The following is a 25,113-nucleotide window of genomic DNA, read 5'->3' on the forward strand; positions in this document are numbered from 1 at the left end:
CATGTAGATACATTTTAAAATTAAGTAGTAGCAGAAATAGGTTTAAGCTATTATGTGTGCCGTTAATTTAAGAAAAACATCACTGCTTAGGCAAAGGCAGATGTGTAGGTTTTCCTTTTTTCCCCCTTTTAATATTTCCAAATTTTTAGAACAATGCAAGTCTTTCAGAATCATCTATTGTTTTGAGTTAAACACTTCAGTGTATTTTGCCTCTTAAAATGTACTCGGTTAATCTGTTTCTAACAAAATTTTTTTAAAATAGCCACTACAGTCTACAGAGCTCAGTTGTAGCGACATTGAGGCATCTACTACACTGAGAAAGGTCTAAAACATAATCTCAGCTCTTTCATCTGATATAGTGCAGCCTGGTTCATGAACCTGAAATAATTTTAATTATAGGGAACCCTGATACACTGCTGTGTTCACTTCCTATCCCCTTTTCATAATTTAGAAAGATGACCAGAACGGCCATGAGAGAAATTGTTCCTTGATAGAGATCCTGCATACAAAGTTCTAGCGAGAACTGCTATTTTACGATCAGAAAATAGGGGGTTATAATGAAAGTGCTGACACAGTCTTAACTATAGGGGCATGAATGAGTCACTGTAATAATTAATCTTAAAAAAAAAAAAAACCCTAAAAGTTCAGAGTACATAAAAGGAGCACTTCCTACTTTATGGTTGCAAAGACCAAGCTAACTGGGAATATCATTCTCTCGGGTCCACACTGCTTCTTAAATGAGATTACAGCAAGAGTGATGTACTGTAATACAAGTCAGTTGTGACAAGCAGCACTTTATAGAGCTATCTGTTTGTCTCCATCACTACATCACACAATGTGTCCCAGGACTCCAATGTGCAACTCCATTTACCACTACATGACAAATGGGCAGCACTTGTAAAAGGCACAAAGAGGTCCAGATCAGCCATGTAATGGTCACCACAGATGTACCATAGCGCTTGAGGGGGAAAAAAACAGACCCCCAAGTTCATTAAACTGACCAGTAATGGATCTTTCAAAATGTGTCTTAGGAATAGTACAGTAAAGGCTAAAATAAATAACTCAGCATGGAAGGCTAATCTGAAATAGTGTTTGATAAATTATTTATAACACAGACAATTGTCTGCATTTAATATTGGAGCTACTGGTAGCATCTTTAAAAGATGATTTATGTGTTGTAATGCCATTAAGCTTTATATGGGCCCACTGCTAGCTATAAAGTCTGCTGAGATTTAGAGAATGAGTTTTAAACTGTCACTGCAACATCATAGTAGATAGAGACTGTATTAAATCTTTACTTTAAACCTGTTATCTGGAGAGTTGCATTTTGTAGACACTCAAGAACTGATAGATTACCTCTCTACATCTGCTATGGTGCAAGTCACAAACAGCACCAATAAGGAACTTTTCCACATTATTCTTGTATATGGCTTGAATCAAGTTTCTCTTCTCACTTAAGCAATTTCCAGATTTCAAGTGCTACTGAAGTAAGAAAAAAGAGACTTCTAGAGAGCATGTGGATATTTCTACCTCATATTAACACTATCTTTGCTAATAGCTCTTTAACAAATGTATCATTATGCCTGCAGAAGTACAGCAAGCAGCTGCAACAATCTTGTATTATTTCCCTGCCATTCCAGTAATTTTACATGTTAAACTAGAGACATTTTTCTATACTGAAAAAAATGTAGAAAGTTTTTTTTATTTTAATGTTAAAAGTGAAATTAATGTCTTCTGCAGGTCACCAATATCCTGTCTGATATTTGGTATGTAGTAGAATGCTTTAACAAGTCTCCCCAAGAATTTGAAAGGTTCGTATATGCTGAATATCAAAGGGTGTAACAATTTCTGGAGAGGAAAAAATACATATATACACACATGCGCATGTATAAACTGTGTGTGTGTGTGTGTGTGTGTGTGTAAATATATTTACTATAACTGATCCTTTTACAGCAGATTGAAACTTGTTCAAATTCTGTAAAGTAAGAAGTCCACCCTACTTCAAGTGAGAATCCATAAGCTGGGGGGAACAGAAGAAAAGGGGAAGAAATCAGAAGCTTAAGGCAGGACAGGGTTACACACACACACACGTATGTGTTGGGAATCTGGGGCTAGGAAAGTGATACCTCTTGAAGGGCATAAGCACCTGCAGAAACATAACTGGCTTTGGAAGTGTCATCAGCAGACTACAACACGTTAAAGGGTGGATATGTCTGTCTGTTGGAGAAATTCTGTTGGAAATCAATATGCAACTGGAAGCAATGCTAAAATCTGCTGGTTAAGTCCAAAGAGACAAACAAAGAAGCAAACTACTTTGCTTTTTTTCTTGTAAGGGAAGGCTCAAAGACTCCATTTAGTGAAAATGAATCTGGTTTTGGCTACCTTTTGAGGCTGGCATTTGAAAGTGGTCAGTCTTAAGAATTCTCAATTTGAAATTACCTGGGATTCATGGTGGGGAGTTGATGACACTTTCTAGCATTTGGCCTCCCAACACATCCCTCTCATCACATATGTATCTTACAGCCCATCTTGCATTGTTTGGACTGCTGGATCTTAACATTCTCCTCCAAAACTTCTTCTGTGACTCCTTAGAGCACAGACAGAAGACAGTGGAGGGAGAACGTGTAGGATCAGGATTCCAAATCACAAAAGACAGGATTAGACCGACATGCCAAAAGAGCACAGCATGAAGAAAAGTTTACAAGATAGTTCTAACTGTTTCCACTTGTAACTTCTATGATCACACCAAAGATAAAGGGGTTATGAAAAATCAGGATCTGTAAGATTAGCAGCATCGAGGAGACACATAGCAGTAAAACATGAAAATGGGTCCTGGGAGCAAACATCAGTTCCCCAGTGCATAAAGAAGAACAGGGAGAAATTATCAGAATATTCCCAGCATGTTATGGAAAAAATATCTGAAGATATCTGGGACTAAATGGCTTGTGTGACCCTAAAATCTGGTGCCTCTAATCTGGGAATATTCCCTGCAATTTAATTTAACTCTAGACTCCTCCCCTTCCTCAATTCACCCAGGTGAATCGCAGTCATACAAGGAACTGTGCCCCATGATAGGGATGAAGGTGGTGTCTCCTCTGTTCTGCTGAATTTCAACCATACATTATTTTAGAATTGTTTATATTCTAAAGGAAAAAACACTTAAATCTAAAGAAAAATATGCCTTCAAATAGCATACATGGGTTTTACATGGGTTTGTTTTTACTGAACAGATGCTAAAAACTAAGATAAGCAGAAATGTAGTAGTTTCTAAAGCAAATGCGAGAGGGAAAATAAAATAATGACTCTAATACTGTATGTGTAAAGCAGCTCAAGTTATTTTAAATCAAGGTAAAGTGTATCATGTTATTTTCCAGTTCTTCTTCCACAGCCTTATTTAACAAGGAACTGAAATGCCCCAAATTCTGAAAGATTACTTTCATTCACTTGCAGGAAGGCAAGTGAATGACTCAATATTTGCATAACAAACAGTGTCAAGGACTCAAAGCCTATTAAATATGATTAGAATTTTCTCTCCAGAATACATCCTGTTCGAGTGCTGTGAATCATACCTTCTGTTTGGAATTACTTTTGTTGTACAGTAACTATTTACATTTGTCTAGCTTTTAAAGTAGGACTCATTTAAAAAACAAAAACAAAAAAAACCCCACAAGCCTAAGTTACACACATTCCTCTTTCCTTGTGCCACTGTACAACTTCCCTTCATCACTTGGTACTTTCTCAAATGCAAAGTATCTGTCTGTGTCACCGTCACTGCTGCAGTACGTTTTAAACACACCTAACTTGCTTAAATCCCTGGATTATGAACACATCAGGTGTTCAAGTGTTGCCTATCATATACAAACAATACAGGAAATGAAGATAGCTACTTCCTGGCAAAATCTGAGCATCATCTCTGAGCACATCACTGGCTTAGCAGTCTTGTAAAAACCCAGCAATTTGAGTTTTTACACAAATGTATCCATATTCATTCCTTAATAGATCAAATACTTCCATACTGCATTTGATGTAAGTTTTATTGTGGATAATGTATAAGTAAATATTTATTTCTCAACTGCTTTCTCCTAAGAACTTTTCAAATAAAATACACCTTTCTCTGTCCCTAATTATTATTCTCCATGATTACAGTGTTTTCATGTTCTGTTGGTATATACGCCTGCAAGCCCAGACTCATCACCACCTCCCCCTTTCTGATATTGTACACCACACAAGTACAATAAACCATGTTAATATTTCATACCAGTGTGAAATATGCTGGAGTATCAATTCAACATCTGCTGTCTTTAGGGTACTGGCGTCCCGCAGAGACACTTTCAATTTGTAATTGAGTTCTATACTGAATTAATCAGCAGTTTATCTTTTTTAGTAAAATAATGTCTTCCCCACTAACTTGGATTTACATTAACAATTTATGCCAAATTACCTGCCAAGGCAAAAAACTTATATGATTCGGAGCTACTACTCAATAACATCAGTTCCTATATTTCATTCCTTACATGAAGACTAGTACAATACATAGTTCCAGTGGTACAGAATTAAATAACAAGATTTTTTTTAATACTATTTCCATACTTAGAATTAATACAAAAATACATATAATCCATCACTACTTGTGCCTGGATAAAGTTCATGGGTTTCAGGGAACTGATTCTCAGAATAAAATGAACGTGCTCAACAATAAAAGAGCCGTAAATTCTACTTTGTCAGTGTGATATCCTCAATTTTCTGTTAGAGCTGCACTACCTTAGAGTGACATACTGAACATCAGCTACTAGGGAGTAGCAAGAAATGTAAATCATGGAAAAAAAGAGTTAAAATAACTATATACCACTACTGTACAACCGAAGATGAATATCCAGCAATAACACGCCTGCCTTCAAATAAAGCAAGTTATGTTCATATCACTATTGCTTGAGCTCTGAAGAAAGGATGCAGGGGGGGCATGAAGGTCAACATTTTTTTTTTTTTTGAAAAAAAAAAAGTCTTAGGCTCTCTGGCAATTTTCTTCTTCTTAAATACACCAAAACGCTCCATAAACCTTCACGTGAAGGAGCTTCCCCTCGCAGCCTAGGAGCATTCAGCTCTTCGCCTCGCTGCAGCTCAGCGCTCTGCTCACTGAAACTGCACCCTGCCTTCAGAGGCCTCGCTGCAGGAGCAGCACTCAGCCTTCATACCACCTGGAATTATTTTCCACTTTGTTTTCCCTGTGTTCTGCAGTTATGGGAAATATACAAACTGAAACAATTTAAACTGGAACACCTGCTCCTGAGAAATGCATCAAAAATAACTACCTGTCCTGCATCTATCCTGTGCACCAAAACGATCTCTAACATTGAAGAGCCCTGCTTGTGACTCGCTTGTCTGTATTATTTTGTACAAAGTTTAAGTCTTACTTTTGCAAAGGTGAAGAAATTTTTGCTCTTTTTCCATGCAGCAAGGCCCAATTTAAACAAGGGCAAAATTAACTGAGATAATTTGTAAACTAAGCTAAAAGAAAATGTTATGGGGTATCACTGGTAACCCAGATAGATACTGTCAGCAGTTTCCCACCTGATTTCTGCATAGAAATTATGCTCCGATATATTCGAAAAGCACCCCTCAACACAATTCTCCAGTAATCTTAGGCATTTCAGAGCACATCTACCTATAAAGCGGTACAGAACATTTTTAATCAACTTCGTATTTCTTGTTTAACATTAGTTCTGCAATGGAAATCAATCACAGGTACATATCTATGAAAGAAGATGAGAACGGTACTAACTGTCTAAAGTGTCAAGCAGAAACTTAGTTAACATAATAATTTTATTCTAAAAATAAGAAACAGCATGATAAACCTTTATTTTCTGCATGACCGTCTGCACTAACACCTGATACTTACCCATGTAAATGCATGGCTCTAAAGGAGAAAATAATATAGGTATGTAAGGAAAGCATAAAATCTGTATCAACATGAGCTCTGTCAGTAAAAGACAGTGAAGATATGCCACTAACAGTCACTGAGTAATGAAATAAACAGATATACAGAGCACATAAACACTAAGTACTTATTTTTGTACAAGAAGTCAGGTTTTTTCATTTACTTAATCTCTGTGTTTGACACCAACAGGGGTTCAAGTATCTCAGGCAGGCTCTTCAGCTTAACTCTGATAGTCTGGTTTGATCTCTATTGTCTGCTGTCTGAGTTCAGCCGACAAACCTCCCAGCAAGTGGTCACCTTCCTATGGAGCCATTAAACCTCTGAATGTCAGCTGGTGGGATTAGCCTGCAGACTTCCACACCTGAGCCCTATGGCGGGCACACAGGCATTTTGATCACCATCACTAATGAATACAGAATTCATATGCAGCTTGTCATTGCTCTTGAGCCTCGAATCACACAGATGCAGTCTAAATAAGACTGATGAGACAACTATTGTTGAAGATTAGAGAGTTTTGACAGTTTCCAAAAATAGCGCAGTATTATTGTTAGTAGTCAATAAACAAAAATACCACCACCATATTGAGGGACAGTAGGAAATGTAAGCACAGAAACATTTTGAATGATTTGTATATCAGCTGTTTAAAAATGGGAGAAAATGACATGTTTTCATAAAATTTTGTACAATGCCTTATGCATTTTTTATCAAAATAAAAAATATGCAGTGAACCAGGCATTTACACCATCTTCCACTTCAGTGCAACAAAGACCTCCAATGCACACAGAGCCTTCCTGAGGAAGGCACTCTTTATGCCTTTGTTTGGGGGATGTGGGGCTGCTCACAAGTACCTCAAAAGTTAGTGGCAAAGGCAGAAACAAAACTGCGGGCCAGAAAATCCTGAGCCTACACATTTTACAGCTAGACCACTTCCAATCTCTTCTTCCCTTCTATTATTTTTTTGTGAACACATACTCTAACAGCTGCAACTATTTGCAAGAAGGTTACTACCTCCAACTTGCCCCCATCTGCTTGTCCCTTCTCCCTTTTACACAGGGTTACCCAAACCTGCAAACCTGCCAGATGAACTGCTCATGAGATTGCTCCCTAACCCACATCTGTCAAAACCAAACAAGTTAGCATAATCACTGCAGAAAGATCACAAACGCAAATCTGGCTAACAGGTGGAGGGGTGCAAGTCTCCAGCAGAGAGCAAGATGCAGTCGATGGTAACTTTTTTGGAGAGCACAGCTCCTACCACAGGAGAATAAGCACCTACAGTCCAAGTAGAATATAGTGAAAAATGACTTTTTTAATCTGTTCCTAGTTCTGCAGACTCTTTCTGTTCTCATTCATTAGCACTTGGTTTCCCATCACATACAAAAAAAGATATACTAAATGACTGTAAATGGCTCACATTTGGGAGGTGATCTATTTTAAAAGTGATTATGGAATATCTGCTAGACACTAGCTCCTTCCATTTTTTCCACCTGCTCTATGCAACTGAACTCTTCACACAAAGATTTATTTTTTATTAAGCCTGGTTTTGGTGAAATGCAGGAAAGAGTTACAAGCAGCCTGCTTCCTTGCTTAAACACAAAGCTCTTGTCAGATGACTAAAACATAGCCTCATCGTACATCATGAAGTAATTGTTATAAAGACAAACTCTGACTTTTCAAGCAGAAGTCAAATACCAGCATAAAATACATAATCTTCCCTCCCTAAATCTCCCTAGGAAACCAAAAGCCACAATATAGATAAATCTAGAACTCCAGCATTTAATACTGCAGACAGAATTTTTCTTAGGTTATGATGGTTTCCATATCTATTTCTTTACTGCTGTTTATAACATCAGAATCTGTGAATATATTTGCAAAACCTGACTGTAACATTTAAAACCATGTGGCTACTCAATAGAGTTTCAATAGAAAGAAAAATTGGCTGCTCTGAAAGATCTAAGCTCGAAACACTCTATTAGATGTGCTGTTCTTCCACTTATGTTTTTTAAAGTAGATCTATAGCTGCCCACATGACAGATTAATATTGTTCTACAGTAGTTAGGTGCTTGGCATTACATTTTTGAAGCATCTACAGGCCTTCAGGGCTGAAAGTGTTCACATCTTCAGCAATCTATAATGGTTCCTCTAGAGGCCAGCACTTGCTTCATAATGAAACATGCCTCCATAAATCAGATTGCAGAAGGGGCACTTGTGTACGTCACCATCTATCTTAGCAGTTTCTCTGAAGGATGTTGGGTAAAGATCATCTCCCAGCATTGCAACCAGGGAAAGGACCATCACAGTTGGCATTGATAAAGCATGTGCTACTTAAATCTGAAGACACACTAAGTCTACGGAAAAAAACACATCCTGCTGGTGTTAGCATGCCTCAGGCAGTGGTAGAGGCTTCAGCAACTCATCTTCAAAAGGCAGAGAGGCAGGGCTCTAGAAACCTGCAAAAATTGGCTAAGCCTGCAGTCTTTTTTTTTTTCTTTTTTTTTTTCTTTTTCTTTTTTTCAGTTGAGCATCTTCAAAGTCTATGATTCTAACTGTAGGGCACAGCAGCTGCCACTGCAGATTTGATCCTCTCAGCTTTTGGCAGCTCTCAACTTGAAATTCTAGCAAAAGAATTTTTCAAGTTGCTATTATTGCCTGTCATGGATTTATAAATATTGTGCACTATCTGCTGTGGCATGGCTCTCATGGGACAGCAGTGCATGCCAAAAGCATAACAGAATGAAAAACAGTTCCTATTCTTCAAATAAATGCTAATTTTTTTTTAACTGTGCTCACACGATGTGTTTGGTGATCAGCTTCAATAGTACAGAATATATATCAGAGGGAAAAAGGCTGATTGTCTTTTCCAGTAGTATTCAGCTGCTACTTTCATTAAGCTTGTTTAATTACATTCCAGATGCTAATTTGCAAGTCGATACCAGAGGGTGCAGGACAGTCTGCCTTTGAATCATTTTTCTGTGATGTGATGGTCTTGCAGCACACCACTACCCTTCAGTAGCCCTAGCAAGATATTCTGACAATTAGTGCAAAAGAAAGCGGTATTGATCTTGACAGAAAAATATTAATTCTCTACCCATTTTAATAAATTAATCTCCAGGAATTTTAAATTTATCATCATTGCCATTTTATAACAACTTTTATGTAATACATAGGTTGTGTACTTTAATTTGTTTTAATTTTAATAGAAATACCATTTGTTATTTGGTTATTTTATTGAAATAAATACAAATAAAAGATACTTTAAGCTGGCAGCCATAATGAAATATGAAGTGTTTAAGAGTACAGTTGAGCTTTATCACCTAAAACTTTGCTGGTTTAGTTAATCCAATTATCAAATTATTATTAGCCAACAATGTCCAGTAAAAACAAAAAGAGGGTTAAGGTGCACACAAGCCTCAAAGATCTAAATATCCATTTCAACGAATTGGTAGGCTGCATTTCTACATGCTTGTTATAACAGTGAATATCTGCTGCCATTTAAGGTTGTGTATGAAGACAATTTAATTAGGATGACCTTTCTAAATAGGAAAAGTTGGAAATTTACCAATTTTTTGGTGCCTTTTTTCAGTTGGTCTTACACAAAGAATGACTTAAAATACAAGCTTGAAAACTAGCTGAGAATGAGATAAGATTTTTAGTTTCATAGCATAGCTCTGACATTTGTATCTTTGAAAGGGGACTATTATTCTGTAGCTGTTGATTCCAAGGATTTGTAGTCCATGTTTTCGGTATGAATAGCACACATGCCAAGTGCATAGCCACATAGGAGGCTGCAAAAAGACTGTCATTCTCACAACAGCATGAGGGAAAAGAAAAAAAAAGTAGAGATTCTACCTTTATATTTAATGGTTCTTTCTATTAGTCCAACATAATGCTACTTCGAGAAGAAACTTGAGTGCCTAATTAAAAATATTCCAGTATTTTTGATAGCCTCCATAAAAAAACTGGAGGCCAAAAGTCCAGCTGTTCCAGCTACTGCCCAAGACTCCAGCAACACAGGAACTACTGCATTTTGTAATTTAGCACAGCTACAGCTATTTCATATATAGCAACAGAAGAGGAGCCGCTTCCAGGAATAATTGGTAAACTGCTTATCACTTGCTAGCTCTTAAGCAGTTTAACTACTGGAAAACTGCCTGATATTACGAAAAGTGATCCTAACTGTTAGTGTTACAAGCCATTTTCAGTGCACTTCAATTTTCAACTTTATATTCAACTCTTTTCTACACTGTAGAATTATTAATCAATTGCAATGAGAAGGCGCATTCACAGCAAGTCTGAAGAGATTAATGTGGTTTAAAAGAGGGCCTGACATTACTGAGGCATATTACAAGATATGGTCTCAGAAAGCCTTTTAATTCTTTTGGTTTTATTTTCATCAATAGTACATCTGCAGATAACTGCATTTTTCACTTTTTAGCTTAGTAGGCACTGAACACAGTGTAACTAGGTGTAAAGAAATACTATAGATGATACAAAAATAATGTACTGGATGCATTCCTAAAAATAATAAACAAACACTCTGATCTATTATCCAGAATTTAATCATGACTCTCCAACTTCTAACTATCCTGAATGATTCTGTGTTATGAAAAACTTAAATATTTTTCAAGTCTGACCAAGAATAGCAGCAAAACAGAAACAACTCACAACCTTGTAAATGTTCTGATAAACAGCTTTTAAGTAGATGTTAAAAATTCAAGTGCAGTTACTAGCTCTGAACATACCCAATCAACTTGAAACCTAACTGGCTTCATATTTTATTTTAACATTTTTTGTTGTTTTCACAGTCATGTATTCTCTTTTAATGATTAAGAAATTTTGCATAAAGAGAATGACCCAACTACTGATGGGGGAGGAAAAGAAAAAAGAAAAAGCACAACAGCAAAACTGACCATGCAAAGGCTATCAAAATCCTGAAGTCAACTGTAATCAGTAACTTATTTGTTTTCCAAAGTTTGAGCTATATTAAAATACACAAGTTTTATTTCTTGCAAACCTAAGTGCTCATAATTAAATATTGATTTTATCATCACCCTAGATTCTTTAAAGCTTTGCAGTAAGCTGACATTAAAACATTTTAAGTGCAGGAAACTAGAGCAGGTTTAACTTTTTTAAAGCTTCAAACCTCTTAAATTCTTAAGGTCATGGGAATTACTGAAGGAAGAAACACTGAGCTTCTAACGATCATTTCTTACCTCCATGTCCGGTTTGTATTTATCTTCAAATACTGCCATAGCTGCTAACGATCCAGAACCTATGGTAAAATTAAGACACAAATGTTATTTAGCCAATATTTTTAAAAGAAAAAAAAGTACCAATTAAATAACAGCAGCACAAATCAGACAAAGTCTATTTTAGTTTACTATATGCTCTCAAGTGTCTATCCTCTTGGGGTCCATCACCTAATTTTAATCTTCAATTTACATCTAGTGCACAAAGACCTGTTGTGGTCCCATTTCTGACAATCTTTTCTTTTTAATAGTAAACACTGATACAAAAATGAGTGTAGAAAAAATGGGAAACTGGTATTCAGTTAACTAATTCCTGCTCCTCTGTTTCTCCTGTCCCACTTCCGTGCCTAGCCATGTTAGGGGATATGTCACTTAGTACTAAGACACTCGGAATGAATAGATTGTTTTAATGAGCTGCCCTGGCACAGTCACCTTGACACACTGGGATGAGTGAACCAGCAGTGGTAACAGGGTAGGTGGCTGCTGCCATCAGGTTATTTCCCACATCTGCTCTAAAACAGTTTATTATGCATTTATTTTGTGCCATTATTTTTACTTTGAACAATAACAGCTGAATAGACAATATGACAGATATGAAAACATGAGTTTAACATTACCTCTCTGATCCACTTAAAGGATGCACTGCAAGGGTAGTAATGTAACAGAACCCCCATCTCTACCCAAAGCACTGTAACTGCAAGTGTTATAAATATGCTTTCCTTAAATGGATATAAAAAGCAGTATGATGCTATCTGAAATTGTAAGCTTGCTTTGTTCAGAAAGAATGAATCTGTAGGAAGATACCTTATCTGTCTGTGGCCCTGACCATATTTCAGAGCGCTCTACTTTTGGGGAGTGAATAAAGTTACCTGCAATTTTTTACACCAATTAGAAGATTTTTTTGGCATTTATTACTTTTTAACTTGTTTTGCATACTGCTATCTGTTTAGCTGGGTCACAGAGAAAGCCATATTTTCTATTTAAAATGATTTGTGTATATCGCTTGACCACCTCAATGGTTTAGTGAAAGAAAAAGGCAGCGATTAAACAGTTTCAAATGAGGTGTCCTGCTGATTTTATCAAGTCTGCTGAATGTATAATGAAAAAGGAGAAGCTGACAGTGACACTGTTGAGGAAATACAGACTACCTTATCTGAACCATTTAAGGAGGTCCAATTATAGATCAAATTTAAAGGGTAGAAACAGCAGATTTACAGACACAAATCAATGAACATGGTAATCCCAATGAATATGACAGATATTCCTGTTACAGAATATTGCTGTGGTTGAGGATCATTACCTTTACAGTACCAAATATATCACATCTAAAAGCAGTAGGACATTCTAAATGTGTACTTGTATTACAGGCAATGACTATTCATTTACGCCTTGGAACAGTATGTGACGCCATTTTTTAAATGTTGAGACTGGGAATAAAAAGGATTTTTAAGAGACTAACAGCAGAAATGAACTGCTGATACAAACAGCTGATATCACAGAGCAAATACCAAGCAAAAGTAGTTTTACTGAACCTTCAACCAAGGTCAAAATTAGGAGTGCTCCAAGGCAAATACAGGGCTCAAACCATAAAATAGTTCTCATGGAATTACATGGGAACATTTCCAATAAGAGGAAAAAAATCTGAGAGATGGTCTCAAAGTAAGAGCACGTTCTTAATGCCACTCAAATCAAGGCCTACTATAACAGAATTGGAAGCCTAAAAAGACCCTACAAAAATAATCTTATCCATGGATGAAGTTTTCTTGACAAAAAATAGAGTGTAAGTATTAAAAAAAGCTTGCAAGAACAGAAATATAGAGATAATATATGACAGAGATTACCTTATAACTACTGAGCCAAGAGAAAGTGGTCTTAATTTCTTAAAACGTCTATTTTCAAATAAAACTATCTTTCATAAAAATAGGGGTCCTCGTAAAAGAGTTACAGGCCTCTTTCCAAATCATTCAGTTATTTGATTTAGCACTTCTGCAGTTTCTTTTTACTCAGTACTGTTTCTTCTCAGAAATCTCATACACAGCACAATCAGACTGGATTCATTCCTCCAGTTCCCTATTAAAAAAAGTTCCCAAAAGAATCCATGGACAGGAACTCAAAAGACTTATAAAGGAAAAAAGACCTTACATTATATTACATAAAATCCTTTATCGATAAAGAATTACATTGGCAATTATGTCATTATATTACCAAGATACAAATAAATACCAGCTTTAATATCAACTTTAAGTAAGTCAGTCAGTAAGACAGTCCTCTAATCTAAATTTTCAAAAAGTTGATGAAAAGTTTGTAAATTTAGTTAGATCTGTATGTAAACATTTCCATCTAAAAAACAAAATCCAAAGGAGATTCTAACAGAACAGGAAGTAAAGCTGGAAAAGCAGTTCAATAAAATCGGGTTTTTTCCTCTCCTGATTACAATTCCTAACGTTTTATAAAGGGCATGCTTCCCCTAACTTGCATGTAAAAAAAGTGCCCCAGCAGAGGTCTCAGAGCACAGCTAAACATCCAAAGAAAGAACAGATTTTTGTAATCTTAAGTGTCCCAATGAAAGCTCTTTACTCTTAGTCAGATGTAAACACTGTGCTTTTAGAGACACAAATAGATGTATTATTCCAAGTTTCTCCACAAAACAAATCAGGTGTTGTTTGAAAACAGCAGCATGAATTATTTTGAAAAATACTGAGGATGTGAACTCATAGTCCTCCTGCAGCACATTAACTAAGGCCTATTTGCACACCTGGCAGCTGAAGCCCATCACCTGACAGTCCACGCAGCTACTGAAATGCAGAAAACTAGCGGCGAGTGGACAGTTGCTTCCAAGTCCTGTTGCAAACTTCACTGTCCAATTACACCAGCTTCCTAGCAGTTGTCAAATTCCACATATGATCCAAACCACCCCACGATGTTCCAACTAGCTTGGCAGACTCATGGAAGGTATGCATTATAACTGGAGCCCCAGCAAGAAAATCCACAAACCAAAGTTCAAAGTATGGTTTTCTTATTGCAGCGCCTACAAAAGCACAGAAGTCTTCAGTATTAAGGGGCTATGGGATTCCTCCTTGTGTGCAGGAAAGAGCTGTTCTCTTGTCCATGTATTCAGTGCCCAACAAAAATTAATTTTTAGCAAGCATATTTTGCCTTCATACAGAAACAAGCTTAACAATTTCCAGTCACAATGTTTGGAAAAAGACAAAATCCAAACATTGCAGAATATAACCCATTTATTCAGGATAGATGTTCCCACTTCATACACACAATATCCAACGTAAATCACCATCGGTTAAGATTCAACATTATTAAAACACAGCCTTTCAATCTCAAACCTATTAAAACATTCAGGAAAGCAGTGTCATAATTAGTCATTAAGTAGTATGCTTAACTGAGCTCAGATTCAAAATACCACCAAAACAAGTTATTTATCTAAGATAGATATTTAATCTGGAATCTTAATTAGATAAAACCAATGCAGATCTAAGAACTCTTAGTCTGATAGAGTATTCTTTAAATGTTTGAAAGCTACAGCTGTTCTGTGAAACGGCAATGATAATAAGACAGAGTAACTGGTAAAACCTTCACATATGTTATTACATAAAGTTCAGAAACAAAATTTCAGTTAGATTTAAAAAAAATATTTTAACTGCTGTGAAAGATTAGTTCAGGAACTCAATCATCAAGAAAAAAAATGCCATATCAGACCCAAAGAATTTATTTTGCATAAGTTTTCAGTAAGCTTCACTTCAGAAACATAAATATTCATCAAATATTAATTTAGCACCTAAACACAAAGTGTGGACTGCCAATCAAAACACAAAGAGCTGGAATGCCAAGTTGTATTCTGAGACAAACTTTTCAGTTTAATAATTAGCATGAACCAGAGAATTTACTTGTGAGACCACAAGAGTTTATTTCTGTCTTTGACTTTGCTAAGAAATATTTGTCATTTCATAATTTTTTACAACCAAGAAAGTTGTTCAAAAATTTGCAGGACTTGACTATAATAAATTCACATTAAAAATCCCATTTGGCCTTTACTCAAGGAGTTGTACAACTTCAATATTGGATTTAAAGTGAAAGATAATTGTTGATACACAGAAAAAAAACAGCTGACAATTTCTGTTGCATTTTGCAACTGCAATGGCTTTTTTAAAACAGATGAACCGGATCTTTTTAGCAGAACGTTCATTGAAGACAACTTCCTATTGCTAAGCACAGTCCATTTTCATCAAGCAAAGACCTGTTTGCTACCTCAGCCTGCCACGCTGGAGGATGAACGCAGCCTTGGGAGAGCAACATTTAGAACCTCCTCATCCATCAGTGTCAGGCCTCCCTGACAGGACATTCATCCACACACACTCATTGTTATTCAATTTGTTGCTCATTCTAGGTAAAAATTCGGTGATCTCCACAGCCCCATCGATTGGGATCATTTTTCACCCTAGTTCCTGGCTGAGGGGCCTTGTCTCAGTGGTGGTACTGCTTGCTCTGCAGGCCAACATTGCCAATGCAGGAAGAGCTGATTTATGAATATGAAGCAACACTGGTACCAGGGGACTAGGTTTAGCCACTAGAGACTACTGGAACATACTTAGAGTATCTGAAAGCTGAACTACAGACTTCAAGGGGTTTAATTTTATGCATGCATTTCATTATAAGTCTTGGCCAGAAGCTTTCCTAGACAAGCCAAGCAATCAGACAATCTTGCATCGTTTGCTGAAATCTATTTTTGTCTTGTGTCAGCATAAACAGTTTAATTTGATGTTTTCACTCCTGAGTAAGCACTGAGTATTCTTTTAAATCTACCTTGCAAGGGAGGACACCACTCTATTCATCCACAACCACATGCCAGCTAAGGTATTTCAGAAAAAAAAAAAAAAAAAAAAAAAACCCAAAAACAAAAACAAAAAAAAACAGACACACACAAAAATCACCCTCAACCACTTTTCCTGTTTAATATTCAATTTCCAGAAATTAACTGGCCCAATTTAATAAACTGCACATAGAACACTTGGAAAATGATACCTATATGTCAACTTATACCTAGCTACACTGAGTTCTATAGAAGTTTTCTGCAGTAGCTGTTCAAAACTTCAGAATGCCTACAGGACTTCCATCAATAAGCTGCTCAGTTTAGAAATCAGCTATTTGACTTTTAGTAATCTACAATGCACTTACTACCCAAACTGCTAAAGGATGCATGCTCGTTTGGGATATTAAAATATTCCTTAGAGCTGAATGTGATCCAAAGTATATTTCTTAGTATAAGAATTAAGGCACTTCAGTGTTTTTATTTACATTACAGATGTACCTAAGAGTAATATATACGTGCATGACACTGAAAATATAATGACTCAGTGAAGATATGAAACTGAACTTCTTTGGGACACACATGCTGTATCAACCTGAGCATGCAATAACCTGCTAAAGTAACACGACCTTACTTCCAGAAACACAGAGTACGCTGACAGAAGCGAATTCTGCAGCATTTTTAAACAGTGCCTTTGGGTAGCATCTTATCACAGGTTTTAGGTTCTTGAGCCATAACCACACTTCCCTTTTGCTTAAAAGCAGCCTGTTTGTACTACACATTCACCTCTAATACTTCTTACAGAGACCCTCACCCATCAAAGTTTATTTCTGAAGGTTAGAAGGACCCCTCGGTTTCTTAAAATACTATTCAAACATTACTACTACACATGCTTTAATTATTGATTCAAGCATAGTACTTGACCAGAGAGTCCACAGTCACCACACAGACAAGTAGTATCAATGTGCTCAGTATAGCAAGGTAAAGGACATTTGTGCCAAGAAAGGCTTTGTTTGAAAGCATGAACAAAAGTAACATACAATCACCAGAAAACAGACCTACAGCAGACAATGAATCAAAGTTTAAGCAGAAGTGAACTTAATCCACTGATAGTCTACTTATCTGAATTTTTCCTGATACTAGGTTATTTTTGAGGAAGGAAGGATGAATGGCCAGGATTTTCAGAAGTATCACGTTTCAAGGCTTTTAAAATGCAAGTGCTAGAGTAACCACCTATATAATGGTAGCGACATGACTTTATTCAGGCAATCAACTGCTAAGAGCAGTATGAAGTCATTTACGGTTTTACAGTTTATTTTATTAGGTATAAGGCCATTAAAAAAAGTATAAGTGTCTGATTCTTAAGATATCAAAGGCTAAGCAATGACATCACATAACTGTTACACAGATCTTATTTGCCAAGTAAATAATTTACCCATTTCTAAGGTAATGGCACCATCTATTGGTCCAATACCACCTTTGCAGAATTTCTGTAAATTTAACATAGTTCTCATTTCAAACTGAATGATCCACTTAATTGTATTAACGCTCTACTATTTTAGCAGTTTAAAAGGCATAGGAAAACTTATTTCTTGAAGTGTGTGTGTTAAATATAAAGACAGATGCTAAAACACTACTAGCTTCATTAACCTTCAGTATAGTAAGTTGGTTCAGAAGTCACGGCTTCTCAAGATAGTTAATAAACACATACCTATCTGTCCCACAGAAACCCCCATTCTCAGTAACATTTAAGATGCACTTTTCCAAGCTTCACTTTAAACCATTTTTAGTTTTTGTTTTCATTTTTCACACTCATAGCAAGTGTATCACATGCATTAGCTGGTTTACTACTGCCTTTCTCAATTAAGTCAGAATCTTATTGTTTCCCCTATTCTTCTCTAAGACTTTTTAATATACTAAATATGTGATCTCAAAGGAGTTCCTTCTTCTACAGAAGATGTACTGCACCAGTACAGGCTGGGGGCTGACCTGCTGGAAAGCAGCTCTGCAGAGAAGGACCTGGGAGGCCTGGTGGTGGAGCTGACCATATGTGCCCTCGTGGCCAGGAAGGCCAATGGTATCCTGGGCTGCATTAGGAAGTGTTGCCAGCAGGTCCGAGGGAGGCGATCCTCCCCTCTGCTCAGCCCCGAGGCCACACCTGGAGTGCTGGGTCCAGTTCTGGGGTCCCAAATACAAGAGACATGGAGCTACCAGAGTGAGTCCAGCAGAGGGCCACTAAGATGATTAAGGGACTGGAGCATCTCCCATATGAGGAAAGACCAAGAGCTGAGGCTGTTTAGTGTGGAGAAGAGAAAGCTCAGGGGGATATTATCAACACATTTAAATATCTGAAGGGAGGGTGTAAAGAGGATGGGGCCAGACTCTTTTCAGTGGTGCCCAGTGACAGGACGAGAGGCAGCGGGCACACACCAAAACACAGGAAGTTCTGTCTGAATATAAGGAAAAGTTTTTTCCTGTGAGGGTGACAGAGCACTGGAAGAGGTTGCCCAGAGAGGGAGCAGAGTCCCCACCCTTGGAGATATTCAGAAGCTATCTGGACAGGGTCCTGGGCAAGCTGCTCTAGGTGCCGCTGCTTGAGCAGGGGGGTTGGACTAGAAGATCTCCAGAGGTCCCTTCCAACCTCAACCTTCTGCGATTCTGTGGTTCAGCTCTAACAAATGAAGCAGAATATTAAAACTCTGATAAAAATTGGATTCTCTCTCAATCCTCTGCCACTGCCTTTTCCCTTTATAAGCTAGCCACAGAATAGCTATAAGAAATTAGAAGATGCCATGATAAATTTACATACTGTGGGTATACAGTTTCTAGACAAAAGTGTGAATTTTCAAGCTGACAGTAATGGCTGGCTAAAATGAAGGAGCACAAAAAAGAATGGCCCATTTTAATTTTCTTGTGGACAGAGCTACCTTTTTCCTACAAAATATGAGAGTTTACAGTGATTGCTTAACAGCACTGTTGGTAACGTACTTGATGTGCCTCAAGCAAGGCAGTTAGTTCAGTATTTTCTGGCAAAAGTTTGGCCATACTTGCATGTAAAAAGCACCTAAGAGCCCAATTTATACTATATATAATTTATACTGTATTTATATTTTATATTGACATTCATACAGTCTATAATTTTTTAATAAAAATGAAATGTAAGATACAGTAACTGAACTTCTTTAATTACCTTGGAACTTCCTACAGAGGCAAGCAGTGCCTCTTCTTAATATCTACACAAATAGATTTTGAGGAATCAAACAATTGGAATCCCCCCTTTTCCCCACCCCAAGAAGTTTTCATTTTGACAGCTGATGCGCTTGCCTCTATAGAAAGGGATTCATCAAAACAACCAGTATTAGACAAGAAAAACCAAGTAATCCTTGAAGTTTCACCTAAGAAACTATCTGCCTTCTGTTTTCACAAAAGCAAACCTAACAGTTACTGCAGACATGTGCTTCATCTTTCATGAAGTATGAACTGTAGTTAGAAGACACAGCAAGAATAAGTTATATCCACAAATCAAGATTAGACAGAAATGAAGATTTCGCATTCTGCAATACAGTATCTTCCTGAACATATTCATAAAAGAACTCTATATTTTGTTTAGCAAGGAGATCACAGGTAAAAGGGTATATGCTCAAGAGCCATTTCATGATTTGTATTAATGCTGCTGCAAAGGAGTACTGAGGAGCTTGAAAGTTTAACTCTCTCCTGTACATATTCTTCACCTCCTTCTGTACCATCAGAAAGTAATGGAGCAATGTTTCTCCTTATACAGGGAGAAAAACAAGACTCTCCAGAAAAAGTGCCCAATGTTTTGCATTCTGCTACTGCAAAAGCAGAGGAAAAAGTATCAAAGTTACCCAATATTCTTGTTTATACTTGAAAGAATAATGACATATTTACCAAGACTGTATTTTGCTATATACACCATGAACATTGCTTCTCAACTTCGTCTCGACAAAAACAGTACCCAAGTGTCAAAAAAGCATGCAGAAGTTCTGTGGTTTCAACTTTAAATATTATGACATTCCGTAATTAGAAATGAATGAGATGCAGTTCTATGTATGAATGAGACAAAGAATGTAATTTTATGATTTGTTTGCTTTTCTAACTGTTGGTAGTGAAACTTTTACACCTAACAATCATTTTGTTGTTTAACATGGTACTTTTCATTTTTAGAGCCCAAACTGCTAAGAACAACTTCAAAAAAGTGGTATTTAGGGTCTACAGGCCCTCAAACACAACACTCCTCAGAATACAGGAGTAAGCAATGGTTACTTAAGACAGGCACAACTCAAAGTAAACAGATTCAAAGTAAACACAAAAAAGCAGTTGCCTCAACCTGGGAGTTACAAGCAAAACTGGGTTTCGAAGAGCACTTTGAAGGATAAAGCAAATACGCAGAAAGAGGGATTTTCTTCTAGATGTGGTACACAGCTTTAAGAACTATGACAAAGCAGGAGTGGGAGGATGCTTACCATTTAAAACTATCATCATCTGGCATGACATTTTCAAAAGACAAAGCTTCTTTCACAGTAACAGAGATTTCAAAAAATGAGTGTTGTCTATATATAGCTCAGATTACAGCTACTGCAGAAAGTATTAGACACTGAAAATTTGAGATAGTAACACAATAACCTGGGGGTGGGCTACTAATTTCAATTTGACACCCCGTCATTAGATAGGGTAGGGCTAAAACTTTTCTATTGAGAAACTGAATGAAGTAGTTAAGACTGACTATTTATATAGAGAAAGCAAACCAGAGGGGTGCTTCTTCACTAGAATGAAGCACTTTCCTGAGTAAAATACAGCTGCTACTTAGCAAGTTAGAGAAATACAACAGTTGCAAGCAAGAAGCAAGGCATGGTTTTTCCTAAGGAACCACAGAAAAACTTGTGGAAGAATGTAGCTCCCCAAGTGGGACTTTACAGAAACCACAAGTTAGCACTACCTGCAAATCCAGTTTCTAAGGATTTCTTACAGTAAGTTTCTGGGAATCCTAGGATTCTCTTGCTTTAAGATATGTTGGGGAACACACAAAGCTGCTCTCCTAATACCAGTTCTTTGGTAGCTTAGATTTAGATAGTATGACCGCCCATGAAAGTCTTTTTAAAGTATGAAAGAGGAAATAGAATATTGCACCTGCCTTACAAACACAGCTTTACTCTCTGAAGTCTGAACTCACAGCAAGCTACAGAATTTAAGTAAAAACATTTTAAATAAACTCAAATGTTCACACTTCTTACCAGTAGTTGTTACGATACTGAGGGATATCACTTACCCATGGTAACATAAGGCAATTTGTCAGTGGATCCATGGGGATATATGCTGTAGAGGTGAGCTCCAGTGACATCTACTCCCCCTAAAACCAGGGCAGCACCAATGTAGCCTTGATACCTAGGAAGAATGTTTATCTGTGAATCTGAACACCTGTGAGAAAGCTGTTGGTCTTTTTAAACACAATGCATGCACTAGAGAACTTTCCCACAGTTGCACTAGATGCATCTCCATAACAGAAAAACAACTTTTACTATCTAGAAGCAACAGTTTTAATTAACAAATTTACTAAAACATGAGATATGTTTCAAGCAGAAAAAAAAATACTGACAAGCATCTAGGCTGGATGCTGCATTTGTGCTGCAGCATTGTATTAACCTGTCTGCATCCTTACTGAACAGGAAGGGCTCAGATTAGTTTTCAGACCTAACATGAAACTCCTGTATCTGATATTAAGTTTTTATTTGGAGCCCTTAAGAAGAGAATGCCTTCCTCCATTTCCCCTGTGAGATGCTCTTGGCTGCTTTAACTCTCTACTTCATTTTTTTAATGACACATTTGAAAAAGGGCAAACTGCAAGGCAATAAAGCATTAAATGACTGAGCAGAATTGCTGTAGTTTATCTAGGTCACATGATTTGATGAAGCATATTCATTTCTTTGTTTTATTTCACTTTCCTGGAGATTTTTCAATGGCTTCAACAATCTTTTTAACTGCATACACTCATTTCATTCTTTCCTTCACAAGCATTTTTTACTTCTGCAGGAAAACAGCATTAAAACAGTACTGGTATAATTAAAAGTTTGGAAAATACACCCTCAATCTTCTAAGCCATGTTGCTCATTAGGAAGTGCTACTGGCATACAATAACACAATCAGTCAAGCAATCCAACAAAATTTTCTTAAGATAAATGCAGTACAGCTTTCATGTGTTTTATTCATTTATCTCACTAATAACCACAGACAGATTTCTGTATTAATGGCTACAGACTTCAAATGCTCACACTTACACACTTCATTCTTTTGAAAATAAAATACATGTTGAAATGTATTCTATTACAGTCATATGAAACTCTCAATTTTAAAAGCTTGCACATTACAAGATTACATACTGGTCCAGGCATCTCTCCACTAATGTGGAAGCTAAGTTTTCATGGGTGCAATCAACAGTTTATTAAATTATTGTCCTTCTACTTGTACAGTGAGAACACTAGCAACACTGTACAATTATAGTATCAATTCTCTAAAACATCATAGACCTAATTTCTTTGCTACCTCAATTCAAAAGCCTACAAGGGAAAGAGCAATTACTAAACCTTTCTCAAAGTCTTGTTATGGAAGTCAGGTAGACTAAGTGATGATTCTCCAGTACATGAGCTCAGATCTTATCCCGTGGTTTTAATACCATTATAAATAAGTAAGAAAAACATTCAGTTACCTGAAAAGCATTTGCTTCAGCATTCGATTAGCTGTGACAACCCTCGGAAGTCGGCCAGTAGATAATGAATGGAGCTCCAGATTGGAGGAAATCAGCTGAGTGGTCATATCAGTATCTGCAGCTGTTCCAGCACCACAACAACTGAAAAATATCACCAACAAGTTGGGAAGGCAGGGGAGGGTGAGAAGGGAAACACCTCTTTAGGGCCAAATATGACTTTTGTTTGCTCTATTCAGCAACCTTGAATTGCCTTTTTCTCCATGTATTCTCAAGGAAACCACATTCCTATAGCTGCTCGGGGCTCCTGTCTCCTTTGCCATCCCAAGGCCTTCAGAGCTTCTGCAACACAAAACTCCTACTACTAGTAACCCTAACGGATGGCATATAGAATTATACTCCAGAAAGACTTAAAAAAGAAAAACACAAAACAAGAAGTCTTTACAGCCCAAATGTTCCCTTTTTTCCATATAAAGGAGAGCAAATTAAGTTTTTGTATATTCAACATTTTCAGAGTGTGAAACAAGATAGCCTGTTGACTTTTGGTACTGCATTCACATTTAAACAAGCTTTTTTCTAAGGAAAAGTTGCTGCTAGCAAGGGATACCTCTAAAAACCCCTATACTAATCTCAGCCCCGTGGTACAAGAGCCAGTTTCGACACTTACTAGATATTCGGGGAAATGAAGTGTATTTTTGAACAGTTCTTGTCGGCAACAACCATCCCCTCCGTCGCTCTGGTATCTGCCCCGAGGACAATGCCATCCTGCAGAAAACGGGATTATTCCCCGAAGTGGCGATGGGGAAAGGAGACACGGGCCGGGGGCGCCGTGACTCAGCACCGCGCCGCCCCGCGGCTCCGCGCCGGGCCCGGCCCGCAGCCGGGAGGGGCCCCAGCCGCCGCCGCCTCACCTTGAAGACGACGCCCGCGATGGTGGTGCCCGTCTTGCGGGCCGCGGGCAGCCGCAGCCCCTTCTGCCCCAGCTCGGCCTCCAGCAGCGCGTTCCTGCAACACAGGGTGAGAAGTGGCGCCGCGCAGGGGCCTCCCCGGCCCGGCCCGGCCCCCCCGGCCCCCACAGTCCGGCCCGCCCGGCCCCGCGCCTCACCGAGCGCAGTTGTCGAAGCTGAAGCCGCCGCCGGGCGCCTGGAGCACAGAGACCGCCGCCATCTTCTCGCAGCCGGCAGGGACGGGCGGCGCCAGCCGAGCGGTTCCGGGTCGGTCGCCTGCGCGCGCAGCGGCGCCGGGGCCCGAGGCGGGGCCGGGGCGGTAGCGGGAAGGAGAGCTGAGCCCGGCTCGGGGCCGGCGGCGGGGCTGAGTCGAGCGAGGGGCGGCGCGGCGCTCCCCTCCCTCACGGGACAGGGCCGCGAAATGGCGGCCGCAGTCGCGCGCCGGGGCCTCCTTGAGGCGCTGCCCCCAGCGGGGGGGGAGGGGAGCGACCCCGGCTTCCGCCCCGCCCCCCCCGGCCGCGGCCGCCCTCCAGGTGCGAACAAGTCGCTGCCACCGCCCAGAAAGCAATTACGAGTGGCGGAGGGTCTGGGGAGGAGGGATGAGGGGAGGGTCTGCCCCCCTTATAAAGCTAGAGGTGAATTTGGGCCGTGAGGGAGCATGAACACTGCTGCTGTTCCAGCCTGCAACAAGCTACAGCCAAACCCACACAGATTAACTTCAGTTTACGTGTAATTTATACGAAACCGTTAAAGGTGGTCTGTCCTGTAACGCCAAACAAGCCGCCTCAGCCAGTTCTTCATCCGCTCCTTGAGCTCTTCCTCGACGTGCTGCTGGGGTCGCTGGTCCGGCAAGTGCCCCCGTCCGCGGGACAGGGCTGTGGCGGGAGCCGGGTGGCCTGGGCGCCTCTCCGGGCTCTGGCGGTACCTTCTTGCCTACGCTGAGGCTGCCTTGTTGCTTCCTCCTTTGCCTTGGTTTCACTGTATTTCCAGTGAAAGTAATGAAGCGTTTAGTGGGTTGTAGGACATGTCTAATGGGTCTTGTAAAAAACTTGTAGAGCTTCAAACAAAAGGAAGGGTCAAAAAGGAAAAAAAATGCAAACTTTTATGCGTATGTCTTACAAAAAAACCCTATAATTGCATGAGAGCTCTTACACAGGAACTGCAAACCCACCTAAAATTTCTGTGCTCTTAATGCAATGGTTATATGGTGAGATAGGAAAAAAAGAAATATCCCTTTCTGAAATTAGGGAAATCTTGCTGTATGTCAAGAAGGCCAGTAAAATTAATATTTTTCTGGATGAACTACAGTAGATCTCCATTTGAGCTTTCCTTTTCCTCCAGCTTACTGACTGTTTAAAAAGCATGGCCCGATCTATCCTTAGATGAAAGAGCTTGTGGCAACTACTCAAGAAGGGATATTAAAGCAGTGCAGACATATAGTG

General features: G+C 38.6%; 2 protein-coding genes across 2 annotated transcripts in view; one reads left to right on the forward strand and one right to left on the reverse strand.

The window, feature by feature from the left end:
* Positions 1 to 23,964, reverse strand: part of PSMB7 (proteasome 20S subunit beta 7) — a 29,522-nt gene extending 5,558 nt beyond the window's left edge. The window contains exons 1-6 of the mRNA XM_026100884.2: positions 23,830 to 23,964; positions 23,636 to 23,729; positions 23,392 to 23,489; positions 22,728 to 22,868; positions 21,294 to 21,409; positions 11,149 to 11,207 (exon numbers count right to left, since the gene is read on the reverse strand). Coding sequence (XP_025956669.1) covers positions 11,149 to 11,207; positions 21,294 to 21,409; positions 22,728 to 22,868; positions 23,392 to 23,489; positions 23,636 to 23,729; positions 23,830 to 23,891 — 570 coding nt within the window. The 5' untranslated portion in view covers positions 23,892 to 23,964. The remainder of the gene's footprint in view (positions 1 to 11,148; positions 11,208 to 21,293; positions 21,410 to 22,727; positions 22,869 to 23,391; positions 23,490 to 23,635; positions 23,730 to 23,829) is intronic.
* A 128-nt stretch (positions 23,965 to 24,092) lies between these two features.
* The window catches only part of ADGRD2 (adhesion G protein-coupled receptor D2), a 45,316-nt gene continuing 44,295 nt past the window's right edge, over positions 24,093 to 25,113 (forward strand). Inside the window, exon 1 of the mRNA XM_026100873.2 lies at positions 24,093 to 24,204. The gene's annotated coding sequence lies outside the window, so the exon portion shown is untranslated. The remainder of the gene's footprint in view (positions 24,205 to 25,113) is intronic.

The sequence above is a fragment of the Dromaius novaehollandiae genome, chromosome 20 (assembly GCF_036370855.1).
Source record: "Dromaius novaehollandiae isolate bDroNov1 chromosome 20, bDroNov1.hap1, whole genome shotgun sequence".
Classification (NCBI taxonomy): domain Eukaryota; kingdom Metazoa; phylum Chordata; class Aves; order Casuariiformes; family Dromaiidae; genus Dromaius; species Dromaius novaehollandiae.